At 51.7% G+C, this 16,601-nt stretch overlaps 7 protein-coding genes across 7 annotated transcripts, besides 15 other annotated features; 3 read left to right on the top strand and 4 right to left on the bottom strand.

Moving 5' to 3' along the window:
• Window positions 1-679: 679 nt before the first annotated feature.
• Window positions 680-707: a microsatellite.
• Window positions 708-1,202: 495 nt separating this feature from the next.
• Window positions 1,203-1,222: a microsatellite.
• Window positions 1,223-1,494: 272 nt separating this feature from the next.
• Window positions 1,495-2,187, top strand: ACLA_025990 (GPI anchored serine-threonine rich protein; the record flags this gene model as incomplete). The annotated part of the gene is made up of 2 exons (XM_001269307.1): window positions 1,495-1,820; window positions 1,890-2,187. 2 exons carry the CDS (start codon window positions 1,495-1,497, stop codon window positions 2,185-2,187), a joined length of 624 nt encoding a protein of 207 aa, XP_001269308.1.
• Window positions 2,188-2,202: 15 nt separating this feature from the next.
• Window positions 2,203-2,249: a microsatellite.
• Window positions 2,204-2,244: a microsatellite.
• Window positions 2,250-2,392: 143 nt separating the features above from the next.
• Window positions 2,393-3,666, bottom strand: ACLA_025980 (uncharacterized protein; the record flags this gene model as incomplete). Its single annotated transcript, XM_001269306.1, has 2 exons — window positions 2,393-3,122; window positions 3,287-3,666. 2 exons carry the CDS (start codon window positions 3,664-3,666, stop codon window positions 2,393-2,395), a joined length of 1,110 nt encoding a protein of 369 aa, XP_001269307.1.
• Window positions 2,748-2,774: a microsatellite.
• Window positions 3,163-3,193: a microsatellite.
• Window positions 3,667-4,182: 516 nt separating the features above from the next.
• On the bottom strand, window positions 4,183-6,333 carry ACLA_025970 (uncharacterized protein; the record flags this gene model as incomplete). Its single annotated transcript, XM_001269305.1, has 1 exon — window positions 4,183-6,333. The coding sequence occupies one exon, from the start codon at window positions 6,331-6,333 to the stop codon at window positions 4,183-4,185; it is 2,151 nt and encodes a 716-aa protein (XP_001269306.1).
• A 131-nt stretch (window positions 6,334-6,464) lies between these two features.
• Window positions 6,465-6,505: a microsatellite.
• Window positions 6,506-6,739: 234 nt separating this feature from the next.
• Window positions 6,740-6,778: a microsatellite.
• Window positions 6,741-6,778: a microsatellite.
• A 13-nt stretch (window positions 6,779-6,791) lies between these two features.
• Window positions 6,792-6,815: a microsatellite.
• A 308-nt stretch (window positions 6,816-7,123) lies between these two features.
• Window positions 7,124-7,149: a microsatellite.
• Window positions 7,125-7,149: a microsatellite.
• Window positions 7,150-7,652: 503 nt separating this feature from the next.
• Window positions 7,653-7,682: a microsatellite.
• A 1,421-nt stretch (window positions 7,683-9,103) lies between these two features.
• Window positions 9,104-9,591, bottom strand: ACLA_025960 (putative vacuolar transporter chaperon Vtc1; the record flags this gene model as incomplete). Its single annotated transcript, XM_001269304.1, has 2 exons — window positions 9,104-9,441; window positions 9,558-9,591. 2 exons carry the CDS (start codon window positions 9,589-9,591, stop codon window positions 9,104-9,106), a joined length of 372 nt encoding a protein of 123 aa, XP_001269305.1.
• Window positions 9,592-10,652: 1,061 nt separating this feature from the next.
• Window positions 10,653-11,403, top strand: ACLA_025950 (dynein light chain Tctex-type family protein; the record flags this gene model as incomplete). Its single annotated transcript, XM_001269303.1, has 4 exons — window positions 10,653-10,679; window positions 10,786-10,824; window positions 10,960-11,034; window positions 11,119-11,403. 4 exons carry the CDS (start codon window positions 10,653-10,655, stop codon window positions 11,401-11,403), a joined length of 426 nt encoding a protein of 141 aa, XP_001269304.1.
• Window positions 11,404-11,686: 283 nt separating this feature from the next.
• Window positions 11,687-11,719: a microsatellite.
• Window positions 11,688-11,719: a microsatellite.
• A 238-nt stretch (window positions 11,720-11,957) lies between these two features.
• ACLA_025940 (putative protein transport protein (LST8)) lies at window positions 11,958-13,390 on the bottom strand (the record flags this gene model as incomplete). Its single annotated transcript, XM_001269302.1, has 4 exons — window positions 11,958-12,623; window positions 12,683-13,178; window positions 13,251-13,272; window positions 13,369-13,390. The coding sequence occupies 4 exons, from the start codon at window positions 13,388-13,390 to the stop codon at window positions 11,958-11,960; spliced, it is 1,206 nt and encodes a 401-aa protein (XP_001269303.1).
• Window positions 13,391-14,383: 993 nt separating this feature from the next.
• On the top strand, window positions 14,384-16,489 carry ACLA_025930 (uncharacterized protein; the record flags this gene model as incomplete). Its single annotated transcript, XM_001269301.1, has 1 exon — window positions 14,384-16,489. One exon carries the CDS (start codon window positions 14,384-14,386, stop codon window positions 16,487-16,489), a length of 2,106 nt encoding a protein of 701 aa, XP_001269302.1.
• Window positions 16,490-16,601: the final 112 nt, after the last annotated feature.

Below are 16,601 nucleotides of genomic sequence, written 5' to 3'. Positions count from 1 at the left end.
ATGTGGTCTATGCGTTGCCTTCTTCCTTAATAGTTAGTAAGTTGTTCGCCTGCGAGGGCGTCCTTGGACGGACCAAGGCTGCCGTGAGGGGGAAAAGTTCAAATCAAAGATTGGACGGGGAGAATCCCAACGTTGCATGTGTCCATGCATGCTTCAGGGGCGTTTCTTTTTTTTGCTATCTTCCATCTTCCCTCCCTCCCTCCCTCCTCCTCTCTTTCTTTCTCTCCCCCCCTCTCTTTCTCCAGTACTCTCATTCGTTTCACCATCCGCATATTCCCCCCATTCTGACCGACGATGTTTTTTGTCTGATCCACCCAAGACGTCCTTGGAAGCAGGAGGTTATACCGTGTGGGTATGCACGGGGTTTTTCATATTTCTCATACTACTTACTCATCTTGCCTGTTCTTAGCTTATTATCTTTTACTGCTGGCGCACCTTGTATATATTGTGTATTATCTGTCCTAGGGATACCGTGAAGCCTGGAAGCATTTCCTTTTCATTCATTGATCTGTGCTAGTCTGTAAGAACTAAGAAGCAGGGAGGGATAGAGGGATCGATCAGGACGTGGTTAAGTTTTTTCCTGTGGGGACCTGACCTGTCACTTGTCTGTGTTGAGCAGCCCAAAGACAGTGTGTTATGCAGTTAAGCCTTTGTTTAGAAAACATTCATTTATGGATTTAGTCAGTTAGTCAATCAGTCAGTCAGTCCCTTATTCAGTGACCTTTCTCACACATCGTGTTAGGCTTTGTTTCTTTTCATATGGAACCAAATACCACCACCCCAAGGCTCAGTCTTACCCTGAGTCATGGCATCAACTGTGGTTCGACCCTTCTTGCCAATGAAAGTACATCTACCATAAAGTGTAGGTACCTGGGCAGAATGCATAATGCAAGTGCAGCTTTCCATGTCTCATTCCCATAGTCTCTCAATAGCGTCTCTGCAAGACTCAGCCATTGGCTGCTTACAAGCCATGGATTATGCCTGCCTGCCATGGCCCATGGCTCCTCTTTTTGGATGCATAGGATCCAGCTAGGGTCGTGAGGACTTGGGAATTAAGCTCTCTGGCCCTGAATAGATATGTACAGAGTAGATGGATGCTTTTGTCGACCTGGATAGAAGTGATATATCACAGAGCTGAATGGGGGCTAGTACTGTGTACAGCTTATACAGTTACTGTACAGCATGCAGTTACAGGCCGCCAGGTAGTAGTAGTAGTAGTAGTGCGTACTGTACATCCATAGCAGGTAGCGAGTAGCGAGTGGCTTTCATTGACATGCTGTATCACGTCTCACCGTGCTGCCTCTGCTCACCTGATTTAGCCGGGGGGGGGGGGGGGGGAAAGCACTGGTATAAAGTAGATGGCCAGGACGCTTCTCTTGTCCAGTCTCTCCCGATCTCTGGGTGTTTGTTTGTGTTCTTCACTGCCGTGCTATCACTCTATCTACCACACCTCGCTGTCCTGGTTATCTGCTTTGCTCTGCTCTCCGAGTCAAAATGATGCATCACTTCAGCGTCGTTCTCACCCTCCTGGCTGCGTTCCTGCTCGGCTCCGCTATAGCCCAGCAGACATCACCGGCAGCAGCCGCCGCCACCTCAAGCACCAGCTCGTCCTCGTCTTCGTGCGATGCAGAGAAGTGCGTGATATTTCTAGTCCTACCCCCCTACCCCTACACTATCATCACTCGAGGAGTGAAGAGAATACTGACCAAAAAAACCACCAGCATCGTGCAAGCCTGTCTCGCCTCCATGAACCCACAGCTTACAGCCTGCGCCCCAAATGAATGGAAGTGTCTCTGCGAGCAGAGCAACAATGTCCTAACGTGAGCCCTTTCCCCTCTCCAATTCCAAGGCGTTCATCCCCCGCTGACGACAAGCTTGCGTGGTAACAGGTGCTACAACAACTGCCCCGGCCATCCGGACCGCTTCGGCGCAGCCCAGACTAAGGAATCATACTGTAACGCGGCGAGCGCGTACTCGAGCCTCAGCTCGTCGTCGACTGTCAGCCGCACGTCCTCGTCCACGTCTACGACAGCGACGGCTGCGGCGTCGACGACGACCAAGGACTCTGAGGCGACGACGACTTCGTCGGGCTTCACGGCGAATCAGTCCAAGGGGGCTGCGGCGGGGTTGGTGGTTGAGGGAGGGGGTGTGTTGGCTGCTGTGGTGGCTGGGTTGGTGATGCTGTAGTTGGAGGGCTTGTCTTGGTGGTGGTGGTGGTGGTGGTGGTCGTGGGTGGGTGGTGGTAATGGATCAGAATGACTTGGGGGGGGGGATAATGATAAGGATATGGATATGGTGATTGATGCAGTGGATAATCTGATAGTAATGATAATCTTTAGTGCAAGCAGTTAGCCCTCCACGGGGCGCCCACAGATGAGATACTCGAGAATACTCAGCGCCTCCTCTTCCCTCTCCCCAGCTGCTCCTCTGCCACATCTCCTTCTCCTTCTCTCTTCTTCCCTCGTACCCCCTTAATCCCCTCCGTAGAACTCACATCGACATCAACATCAACATCAAGATGCCTCACCACAAACGCCACCTTCTCAACATCCGCACACGACACCACCTTACAACCCAGCCTCCTCCGCAGTCGCAATACATCCCTCCAAAGCTGCCGATACTCAGCCACATTGTACTTCACGCTGAGTTCGCCGTTCGGCCGCACAAACCGCGCCGCCCCGGCATCACCGCCGGGGAACCCACCCAGACAAAGCCAGAGGTAAACATCATCGCTGTAGAAGGGTGTGTCCACGTCCACGTCCACGTCCACGTCCGCACCAGCACCAGCACCAACATCATCCCCAGCAGACGCCGCCGCCGCCGCCGACGCAACAGATAAAACCAACGACGCCGTCGCAGGACCCACACCCCGCAGCGGCTTGACCAGCGCATCTAACGCGGCGGCGGGGAAGGCCCTATCCCCAGCATCACCATCACCCGCCCCGGTCTCTGTAGCACTAGCCGTAGACGCCCCTGTCGGCGTAGACGCAGACGCAGACCCAGACCCAGAACCAGACTCCTCCACCAGCAACGCAAACGCGCGCGCCGTCGCATCGCGCACGCGCTCCGCGGGGTTCGAGCGCACCATACCCAGGAGCGCGGGCCGGAAGACGCCATGTTTCCTTATCCCAGCACACGTTAGCAAGAGCATTATCCCACCTATTTTATTTTTATTTTTATTTTATTTTTTTTTCTCCCCGCTTTTTTTTCATGGCGAAGGATTGCGAGAGGGAAGGGGACGAGACAGACGGGGAAGGAAGGAGGTGATAATGATAATGATACGTACAACTTCCACTGCATCAGCTGGACCAGTTCGTCATGGGTTAGGGATGGCGGCTGTGGGGAGCGCGCGCGCAGAGTCGCGGGGAGGATCTCGTAGCGCCATTTGTCGAGGGCGAGGTAGGTGATTATGGCGGTTTCGATGGGGGATTCAGTATCCGCTGGTGCAGGCTGGGGTTTGGGGTTGGGGTTGGATTTGGATTTTGATGTTGATGTTGGTTTGGGTTTCTTGGTGGCTTTGGCGGTTTCTCTTTGGCGGAGGACCGCCTCTACGGTGGATTGGTAGCGTTGGAGGAGGTCATGGAATGTCTCGAAGGTGATATGAGAGGGGGAGTATTGCCTCTTTGACGTCTTCTTGTCGACGTCGAGGGCAGGTTGGTCGGTCATGGTGGTTGGATGTTGTGTTGTATGTTAGTTATAGGTCAGGTGATGGTTGCTGGAGGTGGAAGATTCTCGTTAAATGTTGATGTTGGTTCTTTGAGACGCCAACGACCATACTGCAATTCGGAATGATAATTGCACGATCTACTATGCGAAAATTGATTCAATCACTCTTTTCCTATTGTCGAGTCTGACCGGCTAACATACTATAATCGTGTCACCACCAGGGATGCTGGACAGGCCGTGACTGTGCTGAACATGAAACATCACAGGACGGCAACAGTGCGCTCAGAGAAGGAAGATCAACTTCTCCCCCCTGAAACAACAGTGCAAAAGCCACCTTGAGAAACCACTCAAACAAGCGCTCATTATAAATCGAGAAAAAGTAGCAATAGAGGGGAGTTACACGATTACAAAACACTGAGGGTATTCGCTCCTTCAGGCTCCAAAGGGGAAAAATAAAACGTAAGAGAGGCGAGAGAGAGGAGAGAGAAAAGAAAAACATTAAAACAGCATGGCATACTATAGTTTGCGTCCACTGGATTTCTTCGGGGCGTTTCTCTTGCCCTTAACTGGAGTGTTGTGGGGGCTAACGAAGCTCACCCGTTTCCCACCCTTACCCGATCTTACTGGGGCCATCGAAGGAGCAACGAGCCGGTCTTTCTTCTTCGTGTTGCCGCGTCGCAACGATCGCGATAAGCGCGTCGACGGATGGGCTGCGCCGCTGGCCATGTCCGGATCCGACGACTTGGGATCGGTGGCAGCCGTCGACGCCGCGGCTTCTTCTTCATCATCCTCCACATCGATGTGGCTAAACTCCTCGTCGGGCTCATCCGCCTCGGACGAACTGGGGCCGGGGCTCTCGGATTCCGAAGCCGCGCCGTATTCATCGTCATCACTCACGAGGCTTGGGGCTTGGTTCGATTCTAGAGTAGTTGGGCTCAGTTCTTCCCGCAGATCCTCCTCCATAGGGGTGGATTTGGCCCCAGAAGATGCACTCGCATACGGCGACCGACTAGATGCATCCCGCGGGGATCCAAGGCTTGTCTGATTCATCATTCCTTTGCGGCTGCCTGGCCGTTGGGACGCAGCTTGTGGGCCCGTGGTTCGCATTGGCTGTCTCGCAACGCGATTCCCAAGAGGCTTCTGGGCCCGCGACTTGAACACGGCAGCTGTTTGTGTGAGTTCATCTTCGGACTCGGCACCAGAGGAATACCCTTCGAGATCCACCGTCGTCTTCGCCTCTCCAACGAGCTGGTCCAGATCCAGCCCGACCCCTCTGCGCTTCACCAGAGAGGATAGATGCGGGGTGTCGGGAGACCCCAAGAACGAGTTCACGGGGGCTGTTTTCGACCCTGCAGGCGAGGCGCGTTTGCCCGGGGACGATCGCAGAGTGGGTGTTTCCACCGCAGACGAGGCCCGTCGGCTGGGGACGGAGCGCCTTCGCGGCGTTGCAGCGTCACCGGCAGCTGGCGAGGGCGAGGGAGCGGCCTTCGGCGGCGATGGATCGATCACATGAGCAGACCGAATGAGCGGATGGACGAAACCCGCCGTAGCCGCGGTCGGAGTCTCGTTCTTCTGCGGTACGACGGCACCCGCTTCGTCCACTTCGACGGGCTCACCCGACGCCATCGCAGCCGCATCATGACTGGCGAAACTCCGGTTGTGAGCGATACGACAGTGGTTGATGAAGCCCTGTGTGCTCGAGAAGTTGTCTCTTCGACAATCCAAGCAGATCAGTTTCACCATCACGCCATCCGACTTTCGCCGCATGATCATGGGGCCCGCCTTTTCCTTGGGGGTCGGGTACCCCGTCGGCAGAGACTGCAACCTTGCGCCCATCGAGCCTCTCTGGAAACGGGATTTGTTGGCCAGATAGCCCTCTGAGGGATTCCCGCGGGTGGAGCGACCCTCGGCCGCAGGAGTACCCACCGCCCCAGGCGTCAGGGGTGTCGTAGAAGCGAATTCGCCGCCATCAAAGCGCGGGTCAGGGATTAACCATCGAGCATAGTGGCGGGTATAAGGCCCATCTGTGACTCCCCACGGGGCAGGCGAGAGCGGTGCCGGCCCATTTTCAGGGACATGCACAGCCATCCCTGTCCCGTTGCTCACGGACTGGGACGCACCGGCGGCGACATGCGATCCCGGATATGGGATCTCAGCGCACCGGCGCAATTGCTCGAGCGCGATTTGGCATTTCGCAATCTCCTGGTCAATCAAACGCAATTCATTATGTTTCAACAAGACCTCCAAGCTCAGCTGGGCCTCTAATGTCTCTCGCAGCGCGTCGGTATCGACCTTGCGCGGAGCAGTGGGTTGATCGGCGACGGCAGCGCTGGAAGCGCTGGAGCCCTTGCGCCGATGTGGCGACCGTGATGATTGCGATGGAAAGCTGTTGGACGGGCTCTCCTCGGGCGAGGCCGCACCTCCCGACTGCGCGGATGCTCTGGAGGACTTTCTGGACGCGTCATCGCATCGCAACTTGGTTGCGACCGGAGCATCTTCGTCAGCGGCTGCATCAGTGGAACCGGATCGTTTGCGCTTGAGTTGGGGCAGGGCGAGGCTGTTGAGGCCGGGGGAAGCACAGTGTGGCGAAATGGCGAGCATCTTGAGCTCCTCCGCCATCACCTTATTTCCTCCGAGTGCAGAGGACCAAGGAAGCAAGCGAAACATGCCATGCGAGATATGATCAGAATTGGGGAGAGAGATGAGGGGGGGGGGGTGGTGGTGGATCAATCAATTTAGGCGACGGGAAGTATGCGACACGTCCAAAGCAGAAGCCACGATGGTGATGGAGAATGTAGGGAGGAGGAGGTGGAGGAGGAGGAGGAGGGAGAAAGGAGGATTCAATTCAGAAGTTGAAACAATTGATAAGAGATTTAAGAGAGAAAAAAAGGGAGAAATGAGAAAATGAAAAGAAAAGACGGAATTATTGTAGATTAGTTTTTTATCTGCTGAGCGTTTGGGAGCATGCACCGGATGCAGGCAAACGCAGTCTAAATCTGGGGGGAAGGAAGACGATGAAGAAGAAGAGTGATAAATTGATAGATAGAGGTGGGGAGAGCGGGAGACAGGAGGATAGTAGTAGTAAGTAAGTGAGTAGTAGTAGTAGTAGTAGGTATGATTGAGTGTGATATGATATGATATGATATGATCGCGACTGGCGACTGGCGACTACTTGCGACCGTTCTCAAAGGTCAGTCGAGCTGAAAAAGCAAGACAAGTAAGGGGGGGAGGGAGGAAGAGGGGAGGCGAGAGAGGCTTCAGGGTTGTCGGAAAGCAAGACGGGAAAAAGTAAGGCAGCAGGAAGACTGGGATTCCAACTAGACAAAGAGAAGGATATGAATGGAGGAAAAGGGAGGGAAAATTAGGTTAAGTTGATGTTTCCTCTCAGCATCAGCAACTGTCAAGTCATGCAGGCTGCTGATTAGGAGACGAGACGGACAAGAAGACACGAACCACGGATAGATAGATAGATAGATAGATAGAGGGAAGAGAGAAAAGGGATAATGTTATGATGGAGAGGAATGATGATGATGATGATGGAGTGGTTGAGGTGGCGTAATCGATGATTAATAATAATGATAGTGATCTATTAAGGAACCAGGAACAGACTAGGTACGGAGTAGTAGGTAGAGAATAGGATTGGGAGGGTGAGGAATAATAGGAGGAGAGAGGAATAGAAAAGATACTGACGGAGTAAGAGGAAGAAGAGAAGTCGGAAGAAGAGAGGAGAAGGAGAATCTTGTTTGGTCGTTACTACTGAAGACTACTGTATGTAGCACTACTGTAGACACTAGACAGAATGAGAGAATAATAATACTAGAGATATCTGCCTAGAGAGAGAGAGAGAGAGAACAGGGAAGAGAGAAGAGGGGGCAGTGATGGACAAATAGTCCTACTGGATTGATTATAGGCCAGAATAATAGCGCGGAGATCCCAGATCCAAATAATAATAGATACCACTGATCATGGAACTTATGTAGTATGAAGTCTGGAGTCTGGAGTCTGGAGTCTGGAGTACTTTGAACTTATACTTAAGATGACACTCTTGACTCTCTATCAGAAAAAGACTGGGATTAATTCCATCTCCTCAACTTGACTCTCTTCATAAGTCCCATCTTCTGGTTGATAAGTGGATAGTATCTATCTAGTGATACCTGTCACACTCACTCTCTTTCACACCCACACAGAAGCGCTTGATGCTAGGCCTGGACTGGCCCATGGGATTAGGCACTACTGCATCGCCACGGCCTTGGCTTGACATTATCTATGATGGATTCTTTGGCTTGTCTTCCTAACGATCCTATCTCTAGTTATCTCTCTCTCTCTCTATCTATCAATCAATCAACACTAGATACAATATGCTAAATGATCTACTCCAGTCTGACTATGACCCTGAACTCTTCTCTGAATCATGTGTGTCAAAACCAAATGAAAGGATATATACCCTGTATACCTGCATGGTGAAAAAAGTACCTATTTTATTATTAATAATACTCCTATCCATTTTCAAGTCCAATCAATCACCAACTGCCGAGGGCGATTCTCAGCCAACAAATGCTAAGGTAGCTTACCTATAGTATAGTGATAGTACCTTTGTCCGTCACCTCTCATCCTGAATTACATAATCACTTTCACAGAGCATACAGAGTAGCATACTATGTCTTTCGAGTCAGTCATATGCGCCCGTAGTCCGTACTTTGTACACCAAGTCCACTATGGCAGCCCTGCTCAGACCGTCTCTAACCAACCTTCCGGCATCAAACGACTATCTGTAGCATGATATCTAATCATCAGCATGCCCCTTCATCAGATTGCCAGTCGCAGCCTAAGGAACCTCAAGGGTCCATCGGGAGTTTCTCCAGTTCTTGCGAAGGACTCTAATGTAGATGTCCGAGGAGCAAGCGAACGGCCAAGGAGCTTCTGCAAGATTCTTGGCTTACTGGTTGAGAAGGCTGAGATTGAAATGCTTGATATTGAGTCAACAGATTACGGGCAAGCGTGCAGGTACTTGGTAGAATCAGTCAGGTCACGATCTGGAAATTTCACATAATCCCTCACTCTTAGTGTTTGTCCCTGCAGAAAAAAGGTTCGTAGTTATCATTATCCTATCTTCATCCATGGCAATTGATCTTGGAGTAACCAACACTCCAGTTCCACTCCAGGTCAAATAAGCACTATCCAGAGAATGAAACCATCGGTTACAGGCAACGCAAAACGTATAAACAAGACCCTCAACACGAAAGGTCCCAAACTCATAAACAGAACATTGGCATCATCAGTTCCCTTGAGCTTTTTACTATGCGCAGCATGCATCCAATTCAACAAAAAAAAAATCAAAACAGCACAACTATCCCAAAATCAATCCCCCCACACAGGAGACTAAACGGAAAGAGACACATCACAGATAAGTATAAAAGAAGCAAAAAAAAAAGAATAATCAATCCTCCTTCATTCTCAGAATAAAGTTCACCACCACCGCCGCCAGCAACGACAACGCCAGTATCGTCGGCCCGAACCGATCATCGATGCCGGTCTGGCCGCGCCGACGGATACTCTGCGCGCGCCAGTGGAATGTGAAAAGGGCGTAGAGCATGGCCGCCATCGCGATGATGGTGAACAGGCCGGCGGAGATGCGGCCGACGCGGTCACCGAAGTTGAGCAGGCCCACGGCGAGCCCGCCCAGGATCACGGTGAAGTTGAGCCAGGAGAGGAATGTGCGCTCGTTGGCGAAGAAGACTTTGGGTTCGACGCGCGTGGGGAGTGCGATACGCTTGCCTGATTTACCCCCCAGAGGAGGGTTGGTGGTTAGCATGTGGCGGTGACGCGGGGGGGGTGGAAGGGTGGCATTGAGGCAAGTCATGAGCTGTGGTAGATTGGGTGAAGAGACTTACCCGGTGCGGTTTGCAGGAGAGGTTGACTCGACATGATGATCGATGATTGTTGAGGTTGAGGATAGAAACTGGAATGGAGGTACTTGGTACTTGGTAGTCCGTAGATAAGACTCAGAGAGCTAGCTCTACCGGCAGGATGATAACTCCAAGGAGCGATTGATGAATGATAGACAAGTGGAAATAAACCACAATATGCAATAGATAGCGTATGCAAGCCTGGATCCTGAAGACAGGGAGAAAAAAATTCAAAAGAACAACAGGAGTCACAGGCCGAAGTTTTCCAGCTATAGATAACTAATGGGCGTACTCCGTAGGAAGGGAGATCAGATCTGGTTATGGGCGCTGGCTGGACTGATGTAACAGCGCAGCTAACGACTTAGTGCTGTGGCTAACAGTTAAACCACTTACCTAACAGGCTCAAAACCCCGCCGGTATCACAGAACGAGAGAAGCTACCCCAGATCAGGCCTAGTGCGTGGCACTTGAGTGAGCGAATCCTGTTTCTGTCGGCGCTCACCGCCCCAGAGCTCCCACGTGCTGTATCGATTTGCTCAGCTGACAGTGCCTGGGACTGCCTGAGGCATTATGTTCGGAAATACGTTGTACCGTAACATTCTTGGCGTTGACGGCTCGAGATAAAGTAGGCGCTAGACTGGGTCTGGAATAGCTTGGAATCGCATTTCAGCCAACCAACAGCCATCAGAGCCACACCCATGATGCCGCCAAACACTGATGAAGCACTCGAGCCGTGACCTCCTATTTCCCCGTCTTCTTTTGATACCTGCAGTGTGGTCGTCTGTCCATATCTTTTTTTTTTTTTTTAATAAAAATCATTGACGACTGTGTATCCACTTGGTAAGCTCAGATACGTCCCTTGAACCCTGCCAATCAATGTGCTTTCTTAGCTCGAGGCAGCTGTCTTAATGTCCCCGCAATCGCATGTCTAGCATCCGTGGTCGCGCCGTTCGCACTCAAACTGCGACAAAAAGCACAGATCCCTATTATGACCTTCGTCAACCACTGATGATACTGATTAGAGATCCTTAGTGTTATTATCACACGTTGAACTACCATCTTCCCGAAGCACATCATCACAATGGCTGTCGAGAAGGGCCCCGTATCGGTGCGTAACCGGCCCTCCACAGCCCGCATAGTTGATAGATACAATCGCGATGTATACACTCGCAACCTGAGCGCTGTCACTGACTGATCCTTGCTTCCACTTCCAGCCCGTCCCTATCCCCGAGCTCACCAAGATCGCCACCGAGGTGCGTTATAGCCATCCCCTCTTCCGCTTTCCCAAGTGGCAGCTATGTACTCTGGAGTAGCAACAAGCTTCGGCGTTTGCTCTCAGACTCAAAGAAGATCCAACCCCCTCCCACTGACATAACATACCCATCCAGGCTTGCGATTCTGCCCTGACCAGCGCCGAGGGATACGACCACGCCAAGGTCGGAGAATGGAACTCACAGATCATTGTAAGTCCCTTTCGCGCGCGGTACTCCTCAAACCAGAACGAACGTCTAATCTAGCCTCTCTAACCTCCTCTCGCGGTCACACAGAACACCATCCTCAAAGCTCTCATTGCCGCCACCACTTCCGAAACCCCATCGACACCGCCCCCCTACCGCTTCACCGTCAACAGCACCATCGTCCAACAAGGCCTCATCGACAAGTCCTCCGCCGCGGATGGCGCGGCCGGCAACGCCGGCAAGCGCGGTATGCACTCCGCCTCCGGTGCCTTCTGGGATGTCAACCGCGATGGAATGTGGACCTTCAAATACCTCGGCGCTGAGGAGCGGGGGCTTGATGTTGTGGTTAGCGTGACATGGTTTGCTCTGGGCTAGGTGGATTGCTTCATGAGACCGAAAGAAAGGAAAGAACAAAAGGGAAAAGAAAAAGATTTTCTCCAATATCTGCAATTTCGATATTGAATTCGTCATGTGAATCTGTTCTGTGGCTGTTTTCTGTATGGTTTCTTCTGCGATATATTCCCAGCGATTTGTGTACAAGAGCAATCTTGATTATGATTCCACGGCAGAATCTTTCCGGTGCATTGGGAGCATAAATAACAGCTTATCGACTATGATATTCTAGCATTGATAATGATGGATACATTGCACTTCTCGTCAACAACAACAACAACAACAACAACAACAACAAAAAAGTCCACATCGCGAATATCATCCTTGCGCAACACAAAAGGGGTCAAAATACCTGCACTACATATGAAACAACCAAGAAACTCCACCTCAAAGACAGCGACCCTTCCCTTACCCCAAAGACCATGCGCCATGCTAACCAATTGGAAAATAAAACCAGAAAGACCAGAGAGAAATCATCGACAGGTATCATAAAGGTGGTTTGCTAATTCGGACAATCCTTGGAAGACACCCCGCCTTCATCGAGGCTCTGAATAGTCGTTCAATGCTACACAGACCGCCCCGCGGTGATGTCCACTGTACTGACGAATAATTTGCCCCGATGCCAATTCCCACAGACGAGCATAGTGATCACTGGAGACAGTGACGAGATACGCTGAGTCGGCAGAGAAGGCACAATCCCAGACCCAGCGCTGATGATTGGCCAATGTCGTCTCGAGGAACGGGGTGTTGGAAGTCATGTCCATCGGAGGACCGTCTGGTTGCACAGGAAAACTTTGCGCTGGTTCAATGTTGGCTGGCGAAGTTGCTTTGATGTAGGTGATTGGGTTCAGTTCCCCGCTTCGTCCCAGGTCGCCGCCAAAATGATAATCCTGAACCTTTGGCGATGTCGGGGGTGGAGAGACAGGCTCTTCCGCGTCAGGCTCTTTGACTTCAGGCACAGGCGAGGAACTGCCGTTGGCTCGAGCATTCGCGGCGGCAGCGGCGGCCATCTTCGCAGGGGGGTAATCAGGATCGAGATTCCAGACTTTAGCGGTATGGTCTGCGGAGCAGGTTGCCAGGTGCTTGACGTCAGGAGAGAGAAGGACGCGCGTAAGATAATCCTTATGGGCTTGGAAAGTGCAGATAGGAACAATGCGAGTCAGTTCCGCGTCCTGGATCATGCGCCAAATGTAGACATTGCCCTGGAAGCGAAAGTGAATTAGTCAAAGGATATTGAACAATGATAGTTCCAAACGCTCACCTTCTTATTTCCTGCACAGAGCAGAGAGCCATCACTTGCAACACTGACACTCTGCACAGCAACATCCTCCTCGGGAATCAGCTGATGGGTGCAGACGCTTTCCCCTAGATCCCAGACCCGAACGATACCTGCTCGGTCACCACTGATGAGTTCACCCTGATTTGGATGAATAACTACATCATTAACTGGAGATTTATGGGCATAATTGCGCTGCAGGCTTCCAGTACGAGTATCCCATACTTTCACTGTCCCGTCCTCAGAACTGGTGACCATCCATTTCCCCTCACAATGAAACGCAACTCCGGTGATGTTGTTCGTATGGCCGTCGAAAGTCATCACAGGATTGGGATTAGTCGACTTGATATCATAGAGCTTGACATTGTTGTGACCGGCCGCTGCTAGATATCGCTTGTCAGGAGTAATGCAGAGGCGATTGACTTGGGAGTCAGGATGCTGGATTGTCCGCGAGCAGATCCCCGAAAGAGCCTCCCAGAACCTGTCATGAGCACATTAGCATCGAGCGCCTTATCGTCCTTCCAGCAGTGTTGGACGCTCTTGTTCCACCTACCGAATGGTATGGTCATAGCCCGCTAAAGAGACCGAGAATCACAACGTCAGTCATGCTGCTTCAACCACAGTGGAATCCCCACCAACAATCAAGAAGGATTGTCAACCCTGAAACTTACCTGTGCATAAAATGACGCTCATAATGAAGCAGCTTGGGGCAATGCAAGATCCAAGGATAATCGAGGATGATGAAGCGTCGAAGGTCCTCGCTGGAGGGGTGGAGAGGTGTAAGTTACTATCTTGACTTCTGTTGTTCTTCCTGCCGGTCTTTAAGCATCAGCGACTCTCTGAATCTGGACTAGCGACGCAGCTTACAGTAAATACATGTGAGCGGTTCTCCAGGCGGTGACCAAGGCGGAATGCTATCGCAGATGGAAAAAAAGTTACAGTGTTGATTCACTCTTCATTCCTTCTCCATCTTGAGGTGAATGCTTCTCACATTCTTCATTATCGTTGCTTATTTGGAGCGGTCGACCAGACTGCTGACTACATGCATACTTGATCCCAGGACGGGTTGAAACCTGCCGGTCTTTGCGAAGTTTCATCTGCATACTCTTCCGCGATCCTAACCACTGCAAGGCTATCAACAAGTCAAAAACCATTTTAACCAGCGCCGCTTAGTCTACGCCTGACTCGTGTCGTGCTGACTCGAACTTCCTGACAATCATCTGAACGTCTCAACTCTCTCGAGTCCTCATCCCTCTCCTCAAATCCTCATATTTCTGGATTTTTCCACCGTATACCCTCGAAAACTCGTCTCATCTGCCGTGGCCAATAGTCCTCAGTTCCCTTGCCATCCCTTTGTTCGTGTGATACGACGACGTGGAGTGTGGCACAAGCGGTTAAGGACAGGAGGAGGCATTACCGACAGGAAGCGTCCTATCTCTCTTTCTCTCTGAAGTCGGTATCGGTAGAGTGCCCTTCTCGCCCCCTGAAGTTCTGTACTTTCCGTCGCCACATTACTTACGCCTCGGCGACGTCAGTGCCTCCCACCTTCTATACATACCGCATGCCATCAATCTGGAAGCCTTGAGCTACTGCTCTAGCCGAGCGGAGAAGCATCAGGGCTGGTGGCCATTCGTTTAGCTCTCTGGGCTTTCATTTCCGATTATCTTGAACGTACGCCTGGTCGCGATGGAAGGAAGTGTGGCTGAAGGTATTTCTACCTCTCTGCAGACATGCGCTTTGTTTTCGCAACCATATGACTCCCAAGGCATTTTTGCCATTGAAAATTTGCCCTCCCCCCCTGCCTATGATGATATGCATGTGAATGATCTGGGGCTTACACCTTCCCCTGGGTCACAGCTGCTCAAATCTACCGATGCCATCACCCCGCACATGCGGGTTGAGGAGCACGGTTCATCCGAACAAAATGTGGAAGGATCAACGGCCACCGATCTTGCAGGCTTGATGTCCAAGGTTCAGCCGGAAGGATCACACTGGAATATCGACAAAGACAAATCATACGCGGGCCAAGAAAGTCCCTTGACTCGCCGAACGCAGACAAATGCTGCAGGCGATATTGCTGTGCAACCCCTGTCGTTAAACAACAGCGATGCGGAACATATCGACGATCTCTTCTACGACCCTCTTTTCGATTCCTCTTTCTCCTTCACTAACATCGACACGTCTGTCGACTCTCGGAAACGCACTATCGATGAAGCTCTGGCCGAAGAATTTCAATTTTGGCATCGACCGGAGAAACGACAAATGATCCATGTATCGCACGACGCCAACGCCACTTCTCCAACTGAAACCCCTTCTCTCTCATCCCCGGATACCTCGGTTCACTTAGATCTGGTGGAAACAGGACCCGGCACACCGGCTGGGATCGCTGCCCTACAACTACCCGATCCCAATCTTGACACATTCGATGCTCTCTTTGATGATCCCGCGTTTCGCGTTCCACCAAATATACCAGAGCTTGGAAACTTGCCTGGTGTGCATCCTACCCCTCAGTCCACATATGACGATTCTTTCTATGATACGTCTCGCCGCCAGAGTCTGAGCTCTTGTGGACCGAGTGATATTGATGAGGGCCAGGCGATTGGTTGTGCAGACCTGGCGCCTGAGGCAGATAGCCTGGAAACCCCTCTTAGTGATCTCACAAAGGAGCGATTCGCCCTCGACGCTCGTGACGTCCTCGCTAATACAGATCGCGAGGTTCTGCAACATGTTGATCCTAAGCCGCAGTACACCTCTCCTTATCCTCTGTATGGTGGCGCTCTGGGGTACCTGCCTTCAGCCCCAGGGGTCCATGTCAAGTGTATTGAGGTCGCAGATGATCAAATGATCAATCGTCTGTCACATCTGAAGGCCAAGGTCCAACATCTCAAGTATGAGCGAGATAAATACAAGGATGCCTGGAGCAAGTGGACCACGCGGGAGGCTGCGACGGGACAAACGAGAGAACAGATACTTGAAAGGGAGAATGCGACGCTTCGACGTGTCTCCACGCAACATAAATCAAGGGTGGAACAATACAAGCAGGAGATTGAGGAATGGAAAGCTAAACACCATGAACTTGGTGTAATATACAACAGCCTACTGTATGAGATTCTCGTTCAAAAGAAAATACCCACCGTGGCTCCGATCCCACCTGGATACAAGCCCCCACGAGCACCACAACCTGCCCAAGTTCAATCCATTGTACCTGGGACGTCACTTGCTATGGCTCCGCCAGCCCCTGCATTGCATCAGCCGATGCCTGGGCCTACCTCGTCGCCGCTACCTACTCCCGTTGGAAGGCAACAAGCGGCTCGCCCAGGTCCACCTACGAGCGCTCATCATCCTCCAGCCTACCACAACCCGCAATCCGCCGCTACACCTAGGTCAACCGGTTGTGGCACACCAAATGTGCCTCAAACCGAAAGAGTGACCATAGATCTCACCGAGGACGAAACCGAAAAGTCGACGTCCAATCTGAATCAACCCTCCGCGACCCCGTCTACAGCGTCGCAGGCCCGCGGAGAATTTCTCCAGTCATTGCAAAAGAAGAAGTACAATTGGCTCGAACAGGCGAAGTCAGGTACTGCGGAGTTCGAAGCAGTTCGAGCAGGCTCTCGCGCTGACCGACTCTCGGAACCGTTGTTTCGGATGCCCCGGCAATCCCTGAGCACTCCACCAGCACCATGTGCGCGGGCCAAGGTACATTCAGCCGTAAGCGCCGAACATGACGTTCAAGCGGATGCAGATGCGGAACTACTCCGCGACTTGGAGGATGAGTTGGCGCGGAACTAAACATTTTTCCATCATCGTCTCTGATACCCCTGAACATTACCCGTAATCAGCATCGCGGCCCGACTCTTCCATCAACTTATCCATTTACTTCGCCGCCTTGGCAGATTATGAT

This window comes from Aspergillus clavatus, genomic scaffold, assembly GCF_000002715.2.
Source record: "Aspergillus clavatus NRRL 1 1099423829805 genomic scaffold, whole genome shotgun sequence".
Taxonomy (NCBI): Eukaryota; Fungi; Ascomycota; class Eurotiomycetes; order Eurotiales; family Aspergillaceae; genus Aspergillus; species Aspergillus clavatus.
Note: the sequence above shows the minus strand (reverse complement) of the source record. Positions and strands in the feature narration are given on the sequence as shown.